Source organism: Daktulosphaira vitifoliae, unplaced genomic scaffold, assembly GCF_025091365.1.
Source record: "Daktulosphaira vitifoliae isolate Bord-2020 unplaced genomic scaffold, ASM2509136v1 Scaffold_5, whole genome shotgun sequence".
In the NCBI taxonomy this organism is placed as follows: domain Eukaryota; kingdom Metazoa; phylum Arthropoda; class Insecta; order Hemiptera; family Phylloxeridae; genus Daktulosphaira; species Daktulosphaira vitifoliae.
In genome coordinates, this window is record NW_026099576.1 from 28,741,307 (window position 1) to 28,759,942 (window position 18,636).

Genomic DNA, 18,636 nt, shown 5'->3' on the forward strand with positions numbered 1-18,636 from the left:
TACAATTTTTTCATGAGAAGTAGTATTTATATACATCTTTCATTCGACATACTGTTTTTTTTAAATCGGACCATTTCCCTATATACGAGGGGGGTTCAAATGTAAAAAATACATCCAGAAAGTAGAACATTTGCAACTTAACTTTTGAAAGTGTTTCGGAAAGTCTGACACTTTTATATATATCTTAAATTAAACAGTTGTGGAATCTTAGTGCTGTGGCTTTGGCGTGAGCTTTAACCTCTAGATGCAGAGGAGGTAATCCGATTAGTGCCTCTAATGCGACCGTTGGTGTAGTTCTTAATGCTCCAGTGATGGCCATAGCAGCCATTCTCTGTATGCGATTAAGTTCTTTCCTAGCTGTAACGAGTGCTGTTCTGGTCCACCCGATTAGGGCACCGTACAATATCATAGGTTTAATCACTGACGTGTACAAACAATACATAACTTTTGGTTTAAGACCCCATGTCTTACCCAAGGCTCTGCTGCAAGTCCACAATGTGGTCATTGCTTTTTTGATTCTTGACTCAACATATGATTTCCATTTTAGCTTACTATCCAAGATTACACATAAGTATTTTACTTCCGAATTTAAGCTAATTTCTTGTCCATTCAGAGTAAGAGTGTCTAGACTGTCTAGTCCTATTCTCTTTCTAGTGAACATAACAACCTCTGCTTTATTTGGATTAACAGATAGACCAGACTTACTACACCATATCTGTATAGTGTTTAGTCTCTGTTGTGCCAAGTCAATAATATATGGTGCGAAGAGGGGGGTTTGTTTTTTGGTCAGAGTAAGCGTTTTAAATATACACCATTACAAGTTATAACCACCCGTGTTACATACCCACTCAATATATTAAAACTCAAAAGTTATTATCGACCTATCAAAATTTTATTTAAAGAGAGTACTAAAGAATAAATTTTTTGTACATTTTTTAAAATTTCAAAAAAAAAAAACAAGTATTGAAAACATCAAAAGTTATTGCATTTGTCATATCATCGTGACTCAACCAATATATATTGTTAACCTTAAACAAAAATCATATGTCCTTTACTCATGCGACACACCCTTAATCCAAATCCCGAATCATACTTGCAATTTGCGAATCGAGAACCGTAAAAAACCAAAACTATACTTAATGTTCGATTCAATTGACTCAAAATATCTTTTAGATCGCGAACGGGTCTTTGAACCGGATCTTCTAGTTGACCTGATCCGAATGAATCGGATCACTTAGGTGAACCATAATTCCCATCTCTAATTTATATTATCAGGAGAAAGCGGAATAAATTGGTGCGAGGGACAAAATGAATAACATGAATTAAAAAATCATAGGAACATTTTTATTTTAAAAATTTTTATCAATTTCTATATCATTTCGATTATAGCCATATTATGTGTTTTTAGGTTAAAAACTATTATTATGTTTAATACAGACGACATCGTCTATCTTGGAATCAGTGGCTTTTTAATTTGTTGAAGATGTAAAATAGAATTACGCTATCTAATTACTAAATAGGTCAGTTAAAATTTTTATGTGAAGTGTTTTCCTAATTGAAGAACAATTTAATTAAACAATTTAACAATTAATATTAAAAATTTAAAGATTGAAATTTTTACGAAATATTGTTTTACGTGTTCATTGTTATAAGACATATACTGAATGTACAGCTATTTCATTCATTGTTTTTACCTTACAATATTCCAGTCTTGAGTAATTGTAAAAATATTAAATAAATAAAAATAAAAACAGTATTCTAAGGGACCAACGGGCGATAGCTGGCTAGGCTATATTTACCTTAGGTACTGAGGTTTCCTATTTTATTTAGCGACGCTGGGGCAGTATCTATCATACGCAAACATACAAAACTCTTGGTTAGCAACGATATAAATATTTATTAAGTAAATATATATTAAATAAATAGTACAACTTGCTGGACACCTAGAGATGATATAATTCAACAAGGAGCTGATGGCGACACACACACATAAACTATTTACGTGGTAGGTAAGTTAAGTTAAATATAGGACTAGAGTAATGGTCGCGATGATGGTAAAAAGTCAACTGTCGTTTATTATATTATATTATTATGGCCGTGAAATGAAAAAGTGTTTATGTGTGCAGTCAGCCCTCCTGTAGTAATATGTGTCACTGTGTCAACGATATAAGCCTAGTCGGCGTTACAATAATAATATGAGATATGATCACATAATGTGATCGTATCAGCTGCTCCCCCTACATTCTAGGTCAGACCTCAGGCCTTAACAAAATAAAACAATTTTGGAATAATTAAAAAAAGTTAAATCTAAAATAAAGTCATTTGGAGAGACATAAGCATCTTAATAAGAACCTCTGGATATTCGATGTCCATACTTCTAAGTTCGTAAGCTTTTGAGCTTTGAAGGAGTTTCCATCACGTGGGCTCTCAATCGTCGGCTACCAAACGGTTCCTATGAGAAGCCCGGCCCTGTCGTCGACTTCTNAACGGTTCCTATGAGAAGCCCGGCTCTCTCATCGACTTCTTGAATAGTCTCGGGGCCCCAAAGTAATACCATCCATGTTCTCAAGGTCTGTTCAGAATGCTAATGTTTATTATGTGACATATAAAAGGATTGCGAGGAGTACAAATATAATCGTTAGCAATGCATGCACAAAAAAAATGTTAGATTTTTAAAAGAGATAATATAATATTTAACAATTAAAAATAGTTAAGTTATCCTAATGTATGTAGCAAAAACGTTGTCAAAAACTTGCATACATTTACAATAGGTGCCTTAATTTAAGTTAAACATGCATGCTAGAAGAATTAATGTATATAAATTGAATACACGCAAAAAAAAAAACACACAGTGACCATCTCATAAAAGTCAATGTCCAGTAATTTATAATGAAAAACATACATTTAGGGCATGTTGAAGTTGGCTGACTTGCGCCTATTGCGGGACGTTTCAAATGATTTAAGATTTATCTCAATCTAAGGGTAACGGCTGTTTAAAGTGACCTTGATCTAGTGCTGCAACAAATCAAGTTTACCATTAATGAATAAATTGGTGATAAAATGTGCTTTTCGAATGTAATGTTTTAAAATAATGTCTAANCGAATGTAATGTTTTAAAAGAATGTCTAACAGTATTAACTGGCTGGCACTATTAGTAACAATTGCAATTTTATGAGTAATGTGTATTTAATGAAGTCATAATATGTCATACAAAGGAATTTACTATTAGAAATATATGAATAGTATCCCTTATTTAAATTTGTCACGTTCTCCTAATGCGTAGGTATTTATAGGGCTGTGGCGACTGTTGACTGTAAAGTGTTATTCATTTTGTGTTTGACCTATTGGGGCTGAACATGCGTGCTGTGTTATATTGAATATTTCATTTGGTAAGTACCACATCAAAATACTTTTTTAATATAATTAATATTAATCATGGTTTTTATTTACCACAAATATAGTTTCAAACTCAAGTTTATAAAATGCGATACTAGTTATTTTTCAAATAAATTATGTAGAAAGTAATTTTTTTTTAAACCTCGTGTANAAAAGTAATTTTTTTTAAACCTCGTGTATCGTGCATTACCTTAAAGTATCGAATATAAATAATTTCAAAATATATAATAAATAAAGGTAAGTCGGGCTAAGCCGATCGAAATAATAAAAGTCATGTTATAACATTGTTTTGTTAATTAGAGTAAAATTATGCCATTATAAAAATATGTCGATCTAGTCGACCGGAATAATTATAATAAGCCATAGTTTTCAAATAAAATAATTAAAAAAAGCCATAACGTAATGTATTGGGCTGGCCGAAAATAATAATAGTACATATATGCCACGATTAAATTATTTAACGGACTTGCCGACTATAATAAATAGACAATGCTGTAATGTGTATGGGGCCTCAAAATAATAATATAATAATAATAATATAACAATACTATATATTTCAATAGTAATAGTAATAAGGAATTAATTTTCTAGCTAGAAATTACTCATCCAATGGTCGTTACCAAAGGATCCTGGTCGTGGTTTGAATGTGACATTGACCGTGACTGTGGAGATGGTGGTGACTGGCTATGAATGGCTGTGAAAAATGGCGAGATGGCAAAATTGTAACCAGGTGNGGCGAAATGGCAAAATTGTAACCAGGTGAATGCAACTATACACTATAGAGGTTAATAATTGACATAGTTACTCTAATACTTGATTATCTGACTCAAATATAAATAAGGGAAATAAGTTATGGAAATATTGAAATGAATAGTTATACACGAGTAAGTATGCAATAATCAACCGAATCGTGTTTAGATTTTTAAAATGTAACTCTAAGGAATTTATTGAATATTTTCTACAGTCGCCACTGGTGTGAAGTATTATTGTCAATAACAATAACAAAAAATTTTTCTAGAGTCATGATAATTATCATTTGTATTTAATACAATTAGTGTACTTTAATATAGCATTTTACCCTTAATCCATCTTGGATTAAATAAATTTGAACACTTCAGCAACATTAATTATTACTAAATTTAAATAAAGGATAGTTAGTATATATTATCTTTCTATTTATATTTGTTGGAGTAGTGTTAACATTGCTTTTAACCCAATAAAAAAAAAAAAAAAATTACAGCTAAAAAAAAATAAAAAATTGAATTTGAAAACATTGCAAGAGAAGATAACTGCAAAATCAAGTAAGAAACATAATTTGGGAGATTAAATCTACTAACGTTCAGCTACATATAAAAAATTATGTAATATAAAAAATGAAATAAGATTAATAATGGACTGCCAAGAAGAAAAAGATAGATACAAATATTATATGNATAATATAAAAGATGAAATAAGATTAATAACGGACTGCCAAGAAGAAAAAGATAGATACAAATATTATATGATTACAAAAAATATTGTAGGAAGATACTAGCTGATAGAACAATAAATTAAAAATAGAATAGGATGATCAGTGTGTGAGTTTATTCATGAAATTGTACAAAAGTTATGTTTTAATTATATGCCATTACCAATTTTAGGCTGATTAAGTAGCATTGCATTTAAAAGATAAAGGAGCTGATATTGAACGTTCAGCTACGTATGAAAAATTATGTAATACAGAAAAAGAAGAATTTGTAGACTATGCATTCAAAACTATAAAAAATGCAAAAAACTTGGGAAACCAATAATACTTCTTCTTGAAGCATTATATGTTTAAAGTTAAAAATTTGTGTTTTAATTTTTTGTATTTAATTTTATAAATTATATTAAATAAAATTAAAACTATATTAAAAATATTATTAATTTAAAAACTAAAAACTATTAAAAATATTACATACAACACATACGGTATATGTTTAGTGATGATAATAAAATTGTTTCTGAAATACATTACATTTTAGTAACTTTTTGTGGCTTTTAAATTTAATATTTTTTACTTTTTAAATTAATTATATTTTTAATATAGTTTTCATTTTATTTAATTAATTAGCCACAAGTGATCAATTTTTATTATATATTTATAAATTATAAACTTAGACAAAATAATGTTCATTTTAAATTAAACTAAAAAATAAATACAAATAGTTAATAAAACAAATTTAAGTAAATGGTACTTATCAAGTCTTTGATCTATGTAATCCAAGGCATTTTTTTTTTGGTAAATTATATTGTGTTTTATCTAATTGATTTCCGGTATATCTTTCCACAGTAATTTTCATAAATCTTATAGCAATTACACAAATAACTAAAATTCCAAAATAAAACCATATTTAATTGAATGATATTCAAACATACTTAAACTTAGACATTTTACGTTTGCCACATAGTTTTTTCATTGTACTCATTAGGCCATCTCAAGCTCAGGGATAATAAGTCTTAATAGCTTGTCATTACTACGAGATAGTAGTAGCAGAACGTAAATAAGAGATATATTTTTTGAAAAATAAGAGTTAAGTTTACAGAAAATCATTGTTTACTTTTTTCGCTCAATTTATTACTTAATATTATAGCATAGCTTTGTAAATCTATCACTTGCTTTTGTAATGCTTTTTAAAAATAAAATAATAATAAACATTAGTCTACTATTTTAATATATTAAAATATTATATAACCTTTGTTTTACAGAGATCAATATTTTCTTCCACTAGTTTTTTTATATTTTGACTTGTTATCATTAATTTAACTTCTTCTATATATGATTTAATTTTGTTATATTTTTCACGGANGATTTAACTTCTTCTATATAAGGTTTAATTTTGTTGTATTTTTAACGATATTCGATTACTTTGATTGTTAATTTTGTCTATTCTACCTCCAAATTTGTCTAGAATTTTTTAAAAATATTTTTATGAAGCTATAAATAAAAATCACTAGTAAAATTTTGTTATTACAATTAATCTAGATTGTCTTCGATTTAATTCTTCTTGAAATGTAAAATCCTTAATGTCACTTTCTAATTTCTCACATTCATCAAGGAAATGCTTATCTTGCATTTCATGCAATTTATTTTCATTTTATTATCAAGTCTTAACATTTGATTCAAGGCATTTTTTTTGGTACATTATAATATGTTTTACCTAATTGATTTCCAGTATATCTTTCTGCAGCCCATTTCATACGTCTTGTAGCAATTACACAAATAACTAAAATTCTAAAAAAAAACCATATTTAGCAGAATGATATTCAATCTTACTTAAACTTAGATATATTACGTTTACCACATAGTTTTTTCATTGTACTTTTAAGAAGGCCATCTTCAAGCTCAAGAATAAAAAGTCTTAATAGCTTGTCTTTACCACGAGCTAGTAGTAGCAGACTGTAGATAAGTGATATTTTTTTTTTGAAATTTAAGAATTAAGTTTACAGAAAATCATTGTTTACTTTTTCACTCAATTTATTACTTAATTCTTTAGCATAGCTTTGCAAATCAATCACTTGCTTTTGTAAAGTTTTCTAAAAATAAAATAATAATAAAAATTATTATATTTTTTTTAATTTTTTAAAAAATCTTCTAACCTTTGTTTTACAGAGATCAATATTATCTTCTAATACTTTTTTTATATTTTGACTTGTTATCATTGATTTAACTTCTTCTAAATATGCTTTAAGTTTGTTGTATTTTTCACGGTATTCGATTACTTTGCTTGTTAATTTTGCATTTTCTACCTCCAAATTTATCTAGAATTTTTTTAAAATATTATAATGAAGCTATAAATGAAAATCTATAGTAAAATGTTGTTATTACAATTAAACTAGATTGTCTTTGTTTNCAAATGATGTTGTTACAATTAAACTAGATTGTCTTTGTTTTAATTCTTCTGGAAGTGTAAAATCCTTAATGTCACTTTTTAATTTATATTTCTCACATTCATTGAGGAATAGCTTGTTTTGCATTTCATTCATTTTATGTTGTAAGTGTTGAAATTCAGCATCCAAACTTTCCAGCTATAAAATGTTTGGTATGTTTAGTAAATCTATTAATAACTGACAAAGCTACTTAAAAATAAGTATTTAATGGATGCATGAAAAATATTATTAGAGTAATTTGTTAATGCTAGTCATTAAATTTCTCCTAAAAGAATAATTTTGTGAAGAAAATGATTTTCAGTATTTTTAAGTTTCAAATTTATCTTGATTTATTAATTTTTTTTTTTTAGTACAACTAAATATTTAATTAATTTATTGAAAAGAAAATGACTGATCAATAACGTCTTTTGCATTAGTACTTCAAATATGTATTAACAATTTTATTAACTACAAAGGAGAAGATGGGTGGAGAAATTTCTAATGATAATTATTGTTATACTTGTACATAACATTGCCTCCAAAAATTAAAATTTTTAAATAATTATTTATTAATCATGGGTGAATGCTATAAATAGATAATTGCTATAAATTCTTAGCAATGTAATAGACGTTCGTAAGAGCATAATTAATTTATAATGTTCACACCTAATATACATAAAATCTCATTTTTGCATGATCAAATAAATAATTTGTTGAGGGCAGACAAAGGTGATACAGTTCAATTTTTGGTATTATATAGTGTATTCAGTGTATTCATTTATAAAAAGTTAATTTTTCATTTTAGTGCTAAGATTTAAATTTATAAGTCATTTTTAGTTTTAATTCTTAGCACTATTTTTAGTACATGGATTATTAGTTAAGGATATACATATATTGTGTCTGAACTTTACTTATAACACTCAAAATCTACAACATTTGAAGTGCTTAACATATCAAATGCACTTAAAATTTTTTCTGAAATTATATTGTATGTAAGAATAAACTCAAATTAATAATAGTCTTATTTATGAATCCTCCATTTGAAAATCAAAATTATTGTATAATAAGTTAACTTGATTACATATACTGGATGAAAATATAATATCTATACTTAATTGGAAACATTAATTTTGAAAATATTTGTACACCACATTATCATAATTAATTTGTATATTATTTTGATACCTTATTTTGAACGTTACGATTTTCAAACAAGGAATCATTATATTTTTTTTGCCACTCGATTACTTCTTTTTCTGTTTTTTCTAATTGTATTTGTAGTTTAATCTAAAATAAAAAAAATGTATAAATTTTCCAACAACATTATAATGATAAAAATATTTTTTACATCAGTATCCTGGATTCCACTTAATTTTAATGTTTCATAGTCTTCTGAAATTTTATGATATTTTTGTTTATATTGTTTAAGTTGTTTTTGAAGTTCTAAAACCTAAAAATAAAATAAAATTGGTATTTTAATCAAATAAATAATATTACATTCATATAATATATACCTATAAAGAATATATGAGATGATAAGAAAACAAGTAGTATAAGTGACATTAAAAAACAATTGCACAAAAGTCATGATGAACATTTTTTATTTACATGGAGTTATAGAAAATAAAAACTGTCACTTATAAACCTATGTATCAAAGTGACTCATATAAGAGGTTAAAAAGAATTTCATATTTAAAAAAAACGTTATTTAGTATTAATAAAAATATATGATTTGTATACAATAGATAATAATCAATTAAAATATTTTAGTATTAACTATATATATATATGTCAATAAATTAGTAAAATTTGAAAAATAGATATAAAAATACCTTCAATTTAAAAACTTCATTATCTTGTTCAGCTCGAGTCTTTTGTTCTAATAGAACGTCTTCTGCACTTTTTAATTGTTGTTTAAAGTGTCCAATAGCTAAATTCTGGCTTTCTAATTGTTTCTAAAGTTTATAAATTAAATTTATGAGTTTTACATTTTTTAGTACTATAAACATTTTATTTTTTGTCCACTATGTAAAACAATTAAAATGTAAAAAAAGAGTTAGAGAACATAAAAAATATTATTATTAAAAATAAAAATAAAATTTGAATGAAAGTTTTATGACTACATATTTTGGCATAATAAATTCAAAAATAAATTGTTCAGCCATGGTCAACTTAAAAGCTTTTTAAATAAAACTTATTTAAAAGCATCACATATGCTTTTAAATAAGCATATGTGATTATAAATAAGAATATGTAGTTCACATAACTACATTCTCATTAAATTTAATATGTTCTTTTTTTACTGTAAAAAAAAAAACAGCTAGTGATATATTTGTCATATATAAAACAATCCCATGTTTTGCTCATACTATAAATCTTATAGCTAATAACGCATGAGAGATTGTATTAATTTAAATCAATTGAATGACAAAATTAGAAATATTGTAAAATTTAAAAAATAGTGTCAATGCTTATGATGAATTAAGAAGTATCCAAAAAAATTATGGTTAAAAATAATATGTAGTGTTCATTGTTTTAAAATATTGTATTTCAAGTTTACCAAAAGGAAAAGTTTTAAAATTAATATTGGACATCGAGACACGTTGGAATAGTCTATATGATGGATAGATTTTTATATTTGTATCGTGTTGTTTTTTCTATTTTATTAGAAAGGCCAAATGCACCTAATTTAATAATAACTAGAGAAATATTGATTGTCAAAGAAGTTAAAAATTTAATGCAACCACTTGAAGACTTAACACAAAAAATCTCTGGTTCAAAATATACCACAATTAGTACAATTTTACCATTGATAAATTGTATCAATAGTGCGGTGATAATTGTCAAACTACATCTTTAATTGGTATTGAATTAATAAAAAATATATTATTTGAACTTGACAAGCGTTTAAAGAATCTAGAAATATTCAATGACTTTCCTCTAGCTACATTAAGTCAAAAACATGAAGTCATTATACCCAAACTAATATTACATTGCTCTTCAAAAATTAAGTATTGTCGCAACCTCTGTTCTATCAGAATGCTTTTTTTTTAAAAAAAACTGGTCAAACAATATCTAAAGCAAGAAACAGATTGACGGGAAAACATTTATCTAAGCTTGTCTTTATGAGTTCTTTAAGTAAAGCAGATTGGTTTTCAAAAGTCTTATGATATTATAAAAAAAATTTATATATGGTTTTATTTTATAAAAAGTCTTAAATATTTTCTATTTTGATTAATTTTTTAAAATAAAGTGTCTACTTATTTCAGTTTACATATTAATTTTTTTTTAATTTAAATAATTCTACTTTAATTATTTGAAATTAAATTATAAAGTAGAAGTCATATAAGGCTCCAATTATAGATTATATAAATATAAGTTATGAGGTTATATAAAAAAATTAAACCCTTTATAGCATGTATAATTCGGGAAATAGAAGGATGTAAAAACTTATCATTATTGTTAATTTAAGAATAAATATCAATTTCAAATAAAATTGGGTGATACCCAGACTTAAAAATCCTGTAAAAATTGTGTTTTAAATAGGTAAACAATTTTTAATTATTGTTTAAATTACTATTATTAAAAAAAATGATTTCGAATTTTACTACCCAACATGTAATAATGGTGTTTGTGATACACGTTTAATTAGTTTTCCTTTAAATATTGATATTTTTGTTAGATATACAGATGTCTCAATATCAAACTAAACTCTATAAATCATTATAGAAAAGCTATAAACAAAATATCGATCCTATTTAATATCGATATTGTGTCAATATTTGCCATCCCTATATGTAGTGAAGGTAGATGTTTACTGATGAACATTTTACCTGTTCTTTAGACTGAAAATCATGTATTTTATCTTCTAATATCTTTATTTGAGATATTTGACTTACAGTTTCAAGCTTAAAAAATAAATAAATACTGTTAAGAAATACAGCTACATGATTTTTAATTAGACTTTTATTAGAAGGTTTAATTTTAAATAATTTACCAGTAAATTCATATTTTCTTCATTGAGTTTTACATTTTTTGACTCAAAGCTTTTTATTATATTTTCATAAAAGTTTACTTTTTCTACCATTTCCTTTATTGTATTGGTATGTGTTTCAATGTAATTTTTATCAGATATTTCATTTTTAACTAATGTATCTATTCTATTTTCTAAATTTTTTTGGACTTTTCTTAAAGCTTTAATTTGATTTTCTTTAAATTTAGTACATATTTCCATTTCCTTTAGTACGGAATTTTTTTTTTCTAGCTCCATTTCAGTATGTGTCAAAAATAATGTCATATCATCCTGAAAATATAATTAGTTTAATTATAATTTTTATTATTAAAAATATTTAATTCATATATTTATTGTTGTGTACATATTAGTGTATTTTATTTATCTTCTAATATATTTATCTTCTAAGATATTTATTTGAGACATTTTACTTGCAGTTTCAAGCTTAACAAATAAATAAATACTGTTAAGAAATACAGCTACATGATTTTTAATTACACTTTTATTAGAAGGTTTAATTTTAAATAATTTACCAGGAAGTTCATATTTTCTTCAACGAATTTTACTTTTTTTGATTCAAAGCTTTTTATTATATTTTGATAAATGTTTTCTTTTTCTACCATTTCGGATTCATAAGTTGAATGCATAATTTTAAGATGGTTTTTCGAATCATTTAATTTAGTGATCTAAAGTTAATGTAAAATTATTAGCGCAAGAAGGTACAAATGACAATTTTCATTATAACACATTATTTTTATCTTCTATTGTTAATATATAATATGTTGAACATATTAGTAAAAAAATATTTTTATATAAATTATAATAAATGTATACATAAATTATAAATTATAATAAAATTCATTTAAGAATAATTCCAGTTCGTGTTTAGACGTCGTACAGTCCACACGTTAATTGTCACGCGCTCCGCTTTTATCAGCTATCGATAGCGTGTGTATTGTATCGAATTGTTATCGCTTCCAGCGCTCGTCGCGGTATTTGTACCGTCGGGTAATGTATAATTGTATAATTTACCTAAATATAAGACTCGCCGCGATCGGGACTAACGCCTTATCGCATTATACGCTTTATTGACCAACACGCGATACCTCACTACGGTCCTAATCAGTGCCGTTACCTATAAAATGCCTAATAATACAAATAATAAAACTGTATCTCCACTCATTATCCAAAAGTCACGCATACAGAGCGTGTCAAATGATTCATCAGCTTTTTCATCAGAAACCAACTCCAACGACGATTGGAAAACTCAAAATAATCATAAACGTCAGTACTCACCTAATCAATCCCCGAAATTAACTAAACAATTCGTAACGCCAAATCGCTTTTCTCTATTCAGTCCACCAAACAATGATCAAAACAATGACTATTCTGAAAACAAAGATAACGACCCTAATAGAGACATTCTAGAACACTCAGAGAGTAAACCTCCTCCACCAATCTTTATTAATTTAGTAAATGACTTCAAATCATTTTGCTCTCAAATTAAATTATTAACAAAAGGCGAACCATTCACTTGTAAGAGCTCCACCAATGGAGTTAAACTCCTAACTACATCACCAAACTCGTACAGAGAAGTAATAAAATTTCTAAAATCCAGCAAAGCGGACTATCATACTTATCAATCAAAACAAGATCGAGCCTTTAGAATTGTTATCAGAAACCTACATCACACAATCCCTCTTGATGATATCAAAAAAGAGTTACTTGATCTCGGTCACATCGCTAGAAACGTAACAAACGTTCTACAATATAACACTAAGGTCCCGCTCCCATTATTCTTCGTAGATCTAGAACCAGCCATAAACAATAAAGATATCTTCAAAATCGAATTCCTATGCTACACTAAAATTAAAATAGAAGAACCTCGAGTTAAACGCCACATAGTCCAATGCCTTCGATGCCAAGAATACGGCCACACAAAAGCTTACTGCAATCATACACCCAAATGCGTTCGATGTGGCGAACATCACCTATCAGATTCCTGCCAAAAACCCACCGACCAACCCGCCAAGTGTGCGCTTTGTCAGGGTAACCACCCAGCAAACTATCGAGGCTGTCCCAAACATAAAGAAATTCAATCATCTCGTAATCCCAAGAAAACTCAAACAATTTCACATTCTCAACAAAATAATACAAATAATGTACAGCCCATTTATGTAAACACCACTTCAAATTCGTATTCTCAATCCAAATCATATGCTCAAGCAACCAAAGATCCGAATATCACTCCCCATACACCTATTGGTGATAACTCTGATCAAATTTCACTCAAACTAATGTCTTTCCTGGAAGACTTTAAATCATTGATTAATCCCTTAATCTCTTTACTAACCACTGTTATCACTAAACTCCTATCCCAATCAAATGCCAACTAGCTTAAATATCCAACAATCAATATCCATCCTCTTATGGAATGCCAATGGTCTAAACCAACAAAAAAATGAACTTAAAGCCTTCCTACAGCTCTCTCACGTTGATATTATCCTTATCAGTGAAGCACATCTTACCTCAAACTCCTCATTCAAACTTCCTGGATATATAACATACCACTGCGATCACCCAAGTGGAAACGCTCATGCAGGCTCAGCGATTATAATAAAATCAAACCTCAAACACTCTACTCTACCGTCTTACCAGAGCAACTCTATTCAAGCAACTAATATAAAAATAATCTTAAACCACATTCCAACGACTATTTCTTCTGCATACTTTCCTCCTCAAGCAAAACTTAACTCTAACGAACTTACGAACTTTCTTCTTTCCATTGGGAATAATTTTCTAATTGGTGGCGACTTTAACTGCAAACACACCTCATGGGGCTCTAGAATTATCAATACCAGAGGTCGTATACTACATAATGTCATACAAAATAAAAACCTAACTTTCCTCTCTCCCCCTAATCCTACATATTGGCCAACCCATCAAAATAGGCAGCCTGATATCTTAGATTTCTTCATAACCAACTTACCAAACCATATCAATCGAAATATCTCCAACCTAAGCGATCTTTCATCTGACCACACTCCAGTATTACTATCTCTAAATGATCACGTCACACTTAAAACAACTTATCCTACCCTGATCTCTGGAAAAATCAACTGGCAGATCTTCAGCGAGTCCGTAGAATCCCAAATCTCTCTAAATATATCACTTAAAAATCATTCTGATATTGATAACGCAGTACAATCTCTAACCGATATTATTAAAAATTCTGCAACAAGAGCCTCCAATACTCATTCCCCCAAAACTAAACAAGATAATCTCCCTCAACACTTATCTCAATTAATAAAAGAAAAGCGCCGTGCTCGAGCTAGATGGCAACGCACACACCTTCCAAGTGATAAATCCACCTACAATCGTCTCTCCTGCAACTTGAAAAATCTTCTATACAAATATAACACTGAATCATATCAACATTATATAAAGTCACTCACAAATAATAATAAGTCTTTATGGAAAGCAACTAAAAACATACTCAAGGAAAAAAAAGTATCACCCCCCTTACGCAATCCAAATAACACCCTAGCCATATCTAACTCCGAAAAAGCGAATTTATTTGCAACTCACCTTGCTAACAACTTCTGTCCCCACTCAGACATAAACAGTGTAGATCACACTAGACGTATTACCGATTCACTAGATACTCCTTGTCCCATGGCTCTCCCAACTAAACACACCTCCCCATCAGAAATTCTTTTTTTAATAAAAAAATTACAAAATAACAAGTCTCCCGGTCACGACCTAATCACTAATAAAATCATCAAACATCTACCAAAAAAAGCTATAATACAACTCACCTATATTTTTAACTCTATACTAAGATTATCATACATACCACAAACATGGAAACACTCAATTATAATTCTTATCCACAAACCTGGCAAACCTCCTGAATTACCTTCCTCGTACAGGCCAATTAGTCTACTCCCGTCCCTTTCTAAAATCCTTGAAAAAATCATACTAAAAAGAATATATCCTATAATAAACGAAAACAAAACAATTCCAAACACTCAATTTGGCTTTAAAAATAAACACTCCACACTGCACCAAATTCATAGATTAACAGACATCATCTCCTCATCCCTAGAAATCAAAAATCATTGTGAAGGAGTATTTCTTGATGTCGCACAGGCGTTCGACCGCGTGTGGACTGAAGGACTTCTTTATAAACTTCGATTTCTTCCAGCTCCCTTATACCTCACGTTAAAGTCATTCTTATCACAACGCACGTTTGCCGTACGTTGCGATGACGAAACATCCAACATTCATTCTATTAACGCAGGTATACCTCAAGGAAGCATCCTAGCCCCAACCCTCTATAATATATTTACCTCAGACATTCCACACTCAAATAATACACATCTCGCTACATTTGCAGACGACACTGCCATACTATCCTCCAATCCTGACTCTAATTCTGCAACAAAATCACTCCAAGATCATCTCAACAAACTCCAAACTTGGTTCAAATTATGGAGAATAAAAATTAATGAAGGAAAATCCTCCCACGTATCATTTACTCTCCGTTCCACCAATGGCCCTCCTTTATCGATAAATAACAACATAATTCCTCAACATGATTACACTAAATATTTAGGCATCCATTTAGACAAAAAACTAAATTGGGCCTACCACATAAAAAACAAACGAAAATCATTAAACCTACGTCTCCATTCTCTGAGACATCTTCTCCGTTCTAATATGCCACTTAATATAAAACTACTAATATACAAACAAATCATACGCCCAGCCATGACCTACGGTATTCAAATTTGGGGATCCGCGAAAAAATCAAATATCTCTATCCTTCAATCCTTTCAATCAATTAACCTAAGAATTATAACAGGAGCACCGTGGTATGTTAGTAACCAAACTCTCCACAAAGACCTAAAAATTCTAACACTTCCTGAACTTGCTTCTTGCTATTTTAAAAAATTCCACAGTGACACACAAAACCATCCTAACCCTCTAATATCTAATCTCCATAATCCCTCTAACCCTATTAACCCATTACGTCGACTCAAAAGAAACTGGGCTAGAGACCTTCTCTAACTCATTTTAGCACAAATTTAGTTTCACAATTTTAATTATTATTCTTTTATTTTGAAGTGGTGTCAATGGGCTCCTTCTTCATGCACGATATTCATGCGTTGTAACACATTGTTCAGTCATTTTTACTTATTGTATTATGTATACAGATTGTAATATTTTCTTAATAAAAAAAANTAAAAAAATATTAATAATCAATTATTGTACAAACTCCTAAAAATTATTGAAAAACCTTTTATTTATTTAAAAAAAATACTAACTTTCTGTAGCATCTCTTGTTGGGTATAATGTTCTTCTCGTATTGTATTGGTAAGTGTCTCGATGTAATTTTTATCAGATATTTCATTTTTAATTAATATATCTATTCTATCTTCTAAAATTTTTTTGTCCTCTTTTAAGATATTACATTCATTTAAAAGTTCAATGTTGTTACTTTCTAAATACTTAATTTTTTCAGACTGTATTTTATTACAGTTTTTAGAATACCCTAATTTTTTTTTTAAAGAATTTTTCATATATTCTAATGGCTGAATTTCAGCTCTTAATTGTACCCCCAAAGTTTCAATTTCTTTAACCGTTTCTTGTTTTTTTTCAATTTCTGACAATGCATTAGACAATTTATTATGTAATAAATTTTCATTTTCTTTTAAGCTTTCAATATGTTTCTCTAATGAGGTCTTCTCTTTGTATAATAATTTAGTGTCTTCTTTCAAAGTTTTAATTTGATTTTCCTTAATTTTTGTATCTATTTCCATTTCTTTTATTACAGCATTTTTTTTTTCTAGCTCAATTTCAGTATGGGTTAAAAATAATGTCAAATCATCCTGAAAATATAATTAGTTTAATTATAATTTTTATTATTAAAATATTCATATATTTATTGTTGTGTACATATTAGTGTATTTTATCTTGTAATATCATTATTTGAGACATTTTACTTGCAGTTTCAAGCTTAACAATGTAGTAATTACCAGATGAAGTAATGAATTACATCGATTTTAGTATAATATAAGCTTTACAATAGTAGTAAGCAATTTTTAAACTCTTAAGCAGTATAATAATTCCATATAGAAGGGAAATGCAGGGTAAGCAAATTAATAATGGTGGGAAAAAGAATATAAAAGGGAAACATGAAAAGGATGGGAGAGGACTGGGCGAGACGAGACTGGACGTTTTTGTCGAAGAAACGTCGAGTTACGGGTACGCGAGTGTCTTTGTACGATATAATTTTTGTTTTGTGTTACATTTTGATATTACATTTTTGACTTTGTGTTTAATACGTTTCTTAAATAAAATAGATATTTAAAAACCTGGATTTAGCGCAAATATTTTTTATTCACCGTGATTTTAGAATAGTGTGTGTATGTTTGGCTAGAGTTAAGGTCTTTAGTCAATCTTAATAATTAGTGTACGAGCTGGCTAGTTTTTGGGCTTAACCGTACTTCAGTGAGTATAGTAAAAAGGTAGTTGTGCTGGTGGCTGACAAGGAGCCATCCTTCAGTCTACTACTTTTGAGCTACACCGTACTGACGGGTCTAAATTCTACCCCTTTAGTAGTTCTCTAATTTGAGGGATTGGAGCTGATCAATTTATCCAACGGGAGGATACGAGAAAAGCTTGAACGACGAACTCATCGTTAATATATATATATAAAACATTAATTAATTTGTGTAAAACTTTTGTGTCTACGTTGGGGCACTACCAACGTTCGACATAAAATTGGCGCCAAACTCGAGGTTCGTACCGACACGACCCCTCGAAGTTTTTTTTTTTCGTGACATCGAATTTTGTGTATGCGTGTAATTCCGCGTCAATAAAAGGATTAATTGAAACATTTAACCGGAAGACCTGAGGTTAGTGCAAAATATATTTATATATAATAATTTTATTTAGTTCTTAAATTTAGTAATTTAAAAATCTCCCCAGAGAAAAAAAAATGTTTGTGTGTGTAATTTCTCAAATGTTTATAGTATGAGTAATATTGAGGACATAGAGGAGAAATCAAGAGAAATTTTTGGGGATAATACTTATTCAGAGTTAGATACATTTGTTTTTGACATAATATTTTCTGACCAGGAACTCATTAATATTTTGGACGAAGGAATATAACAATTGACTAACCTATTTAATGAACTGACCACAAAAACAAAAAACCACTTACACATTTTTAAAATATCTAAGTTTTAATTTTAATAATTACTATTTTATTATTATACAATTTTTTTTATATATAAACATCTTGTAAATTTTTTAATAATAAAAAAAAAAAA

At 28.3% G+C, this 18,636-nt stretch overlaps 1 protein-coding gene across 6 annotated transcripts in view; it reads right to left on the reverse strand.

Moving 5' to 3' along the window:
* Nucleotides 1-2,756: 2,756 nt before the first annotated feature.
* LOC126908685 (uncharacterized protein MCAP_0864-like) overlaps nucleotides 2,757-18,636 on the reverse strand; it is a 244,180-nt gene continuing 228,300 nt past the window's right edge. For all 6 annotated transcript variants that reach the window (XM_050690976.1, XM_050690979.1, XM_050690978.1 and 3 more), the window contains 13 exons: nucleotides 16,627-17,190; nucleotides 11,830-11,982; nucleotides 11,282-11,587; nucleotides 11,118-11,192; nucleotides 9,117-9,239; nucleotides 8,633-8,734; nucleotides 8,470-8,571; nucleotides 7,285-7,443; nucleotides 7,015-7,176; nucleotides 6,711-6,951; nucleotides 6,576-6,649; nucleotides 5,613-5,743; nucleotides 2,757-3,015 (listed from right to left, as the gene is read on the reverse strand). In XM_050690976.1, the coding sequence (XP_050546933.1) occupies nucleotides 6,859-6,951; nucleotides 7,015-7,176; nucleotides 7,285-7,443; nucleotides 8,470-8,571; nucleotides 8,633-8,734; nucleotides 9,117-9,239; nucleotides 11,118-11,192; nucleotides 11,282-11,587; nucleotides 11,830-11,982; nucleotides 16,627-17,190 (1,839 nt within the window). In that variant the 3' untranslated portion in view covers nucleotides 2,757-3,015; nucleotides 5,613-5,743; nucleotides 6,576-6,649; nucleotides 6,711-6,858. The remainder of the gene's footprint in view (nucleotides 3,016-5,612; nucleotides 5,744-6,575; nucleotides 6,650-6,710; nucleotides 6,952-7,014; nucleotides 7,177-7,284; nucleotides 7,444-8,469; nucleotides 8,572-8,632; nucleotides 8,735-9,116; nucleotides 9,240-11,117; nucleotides 11,193-11,281; nucleotides 11,588-11,829; nucleotides 11,983-16,626; nucleotides 17,191-18,636) is intronic.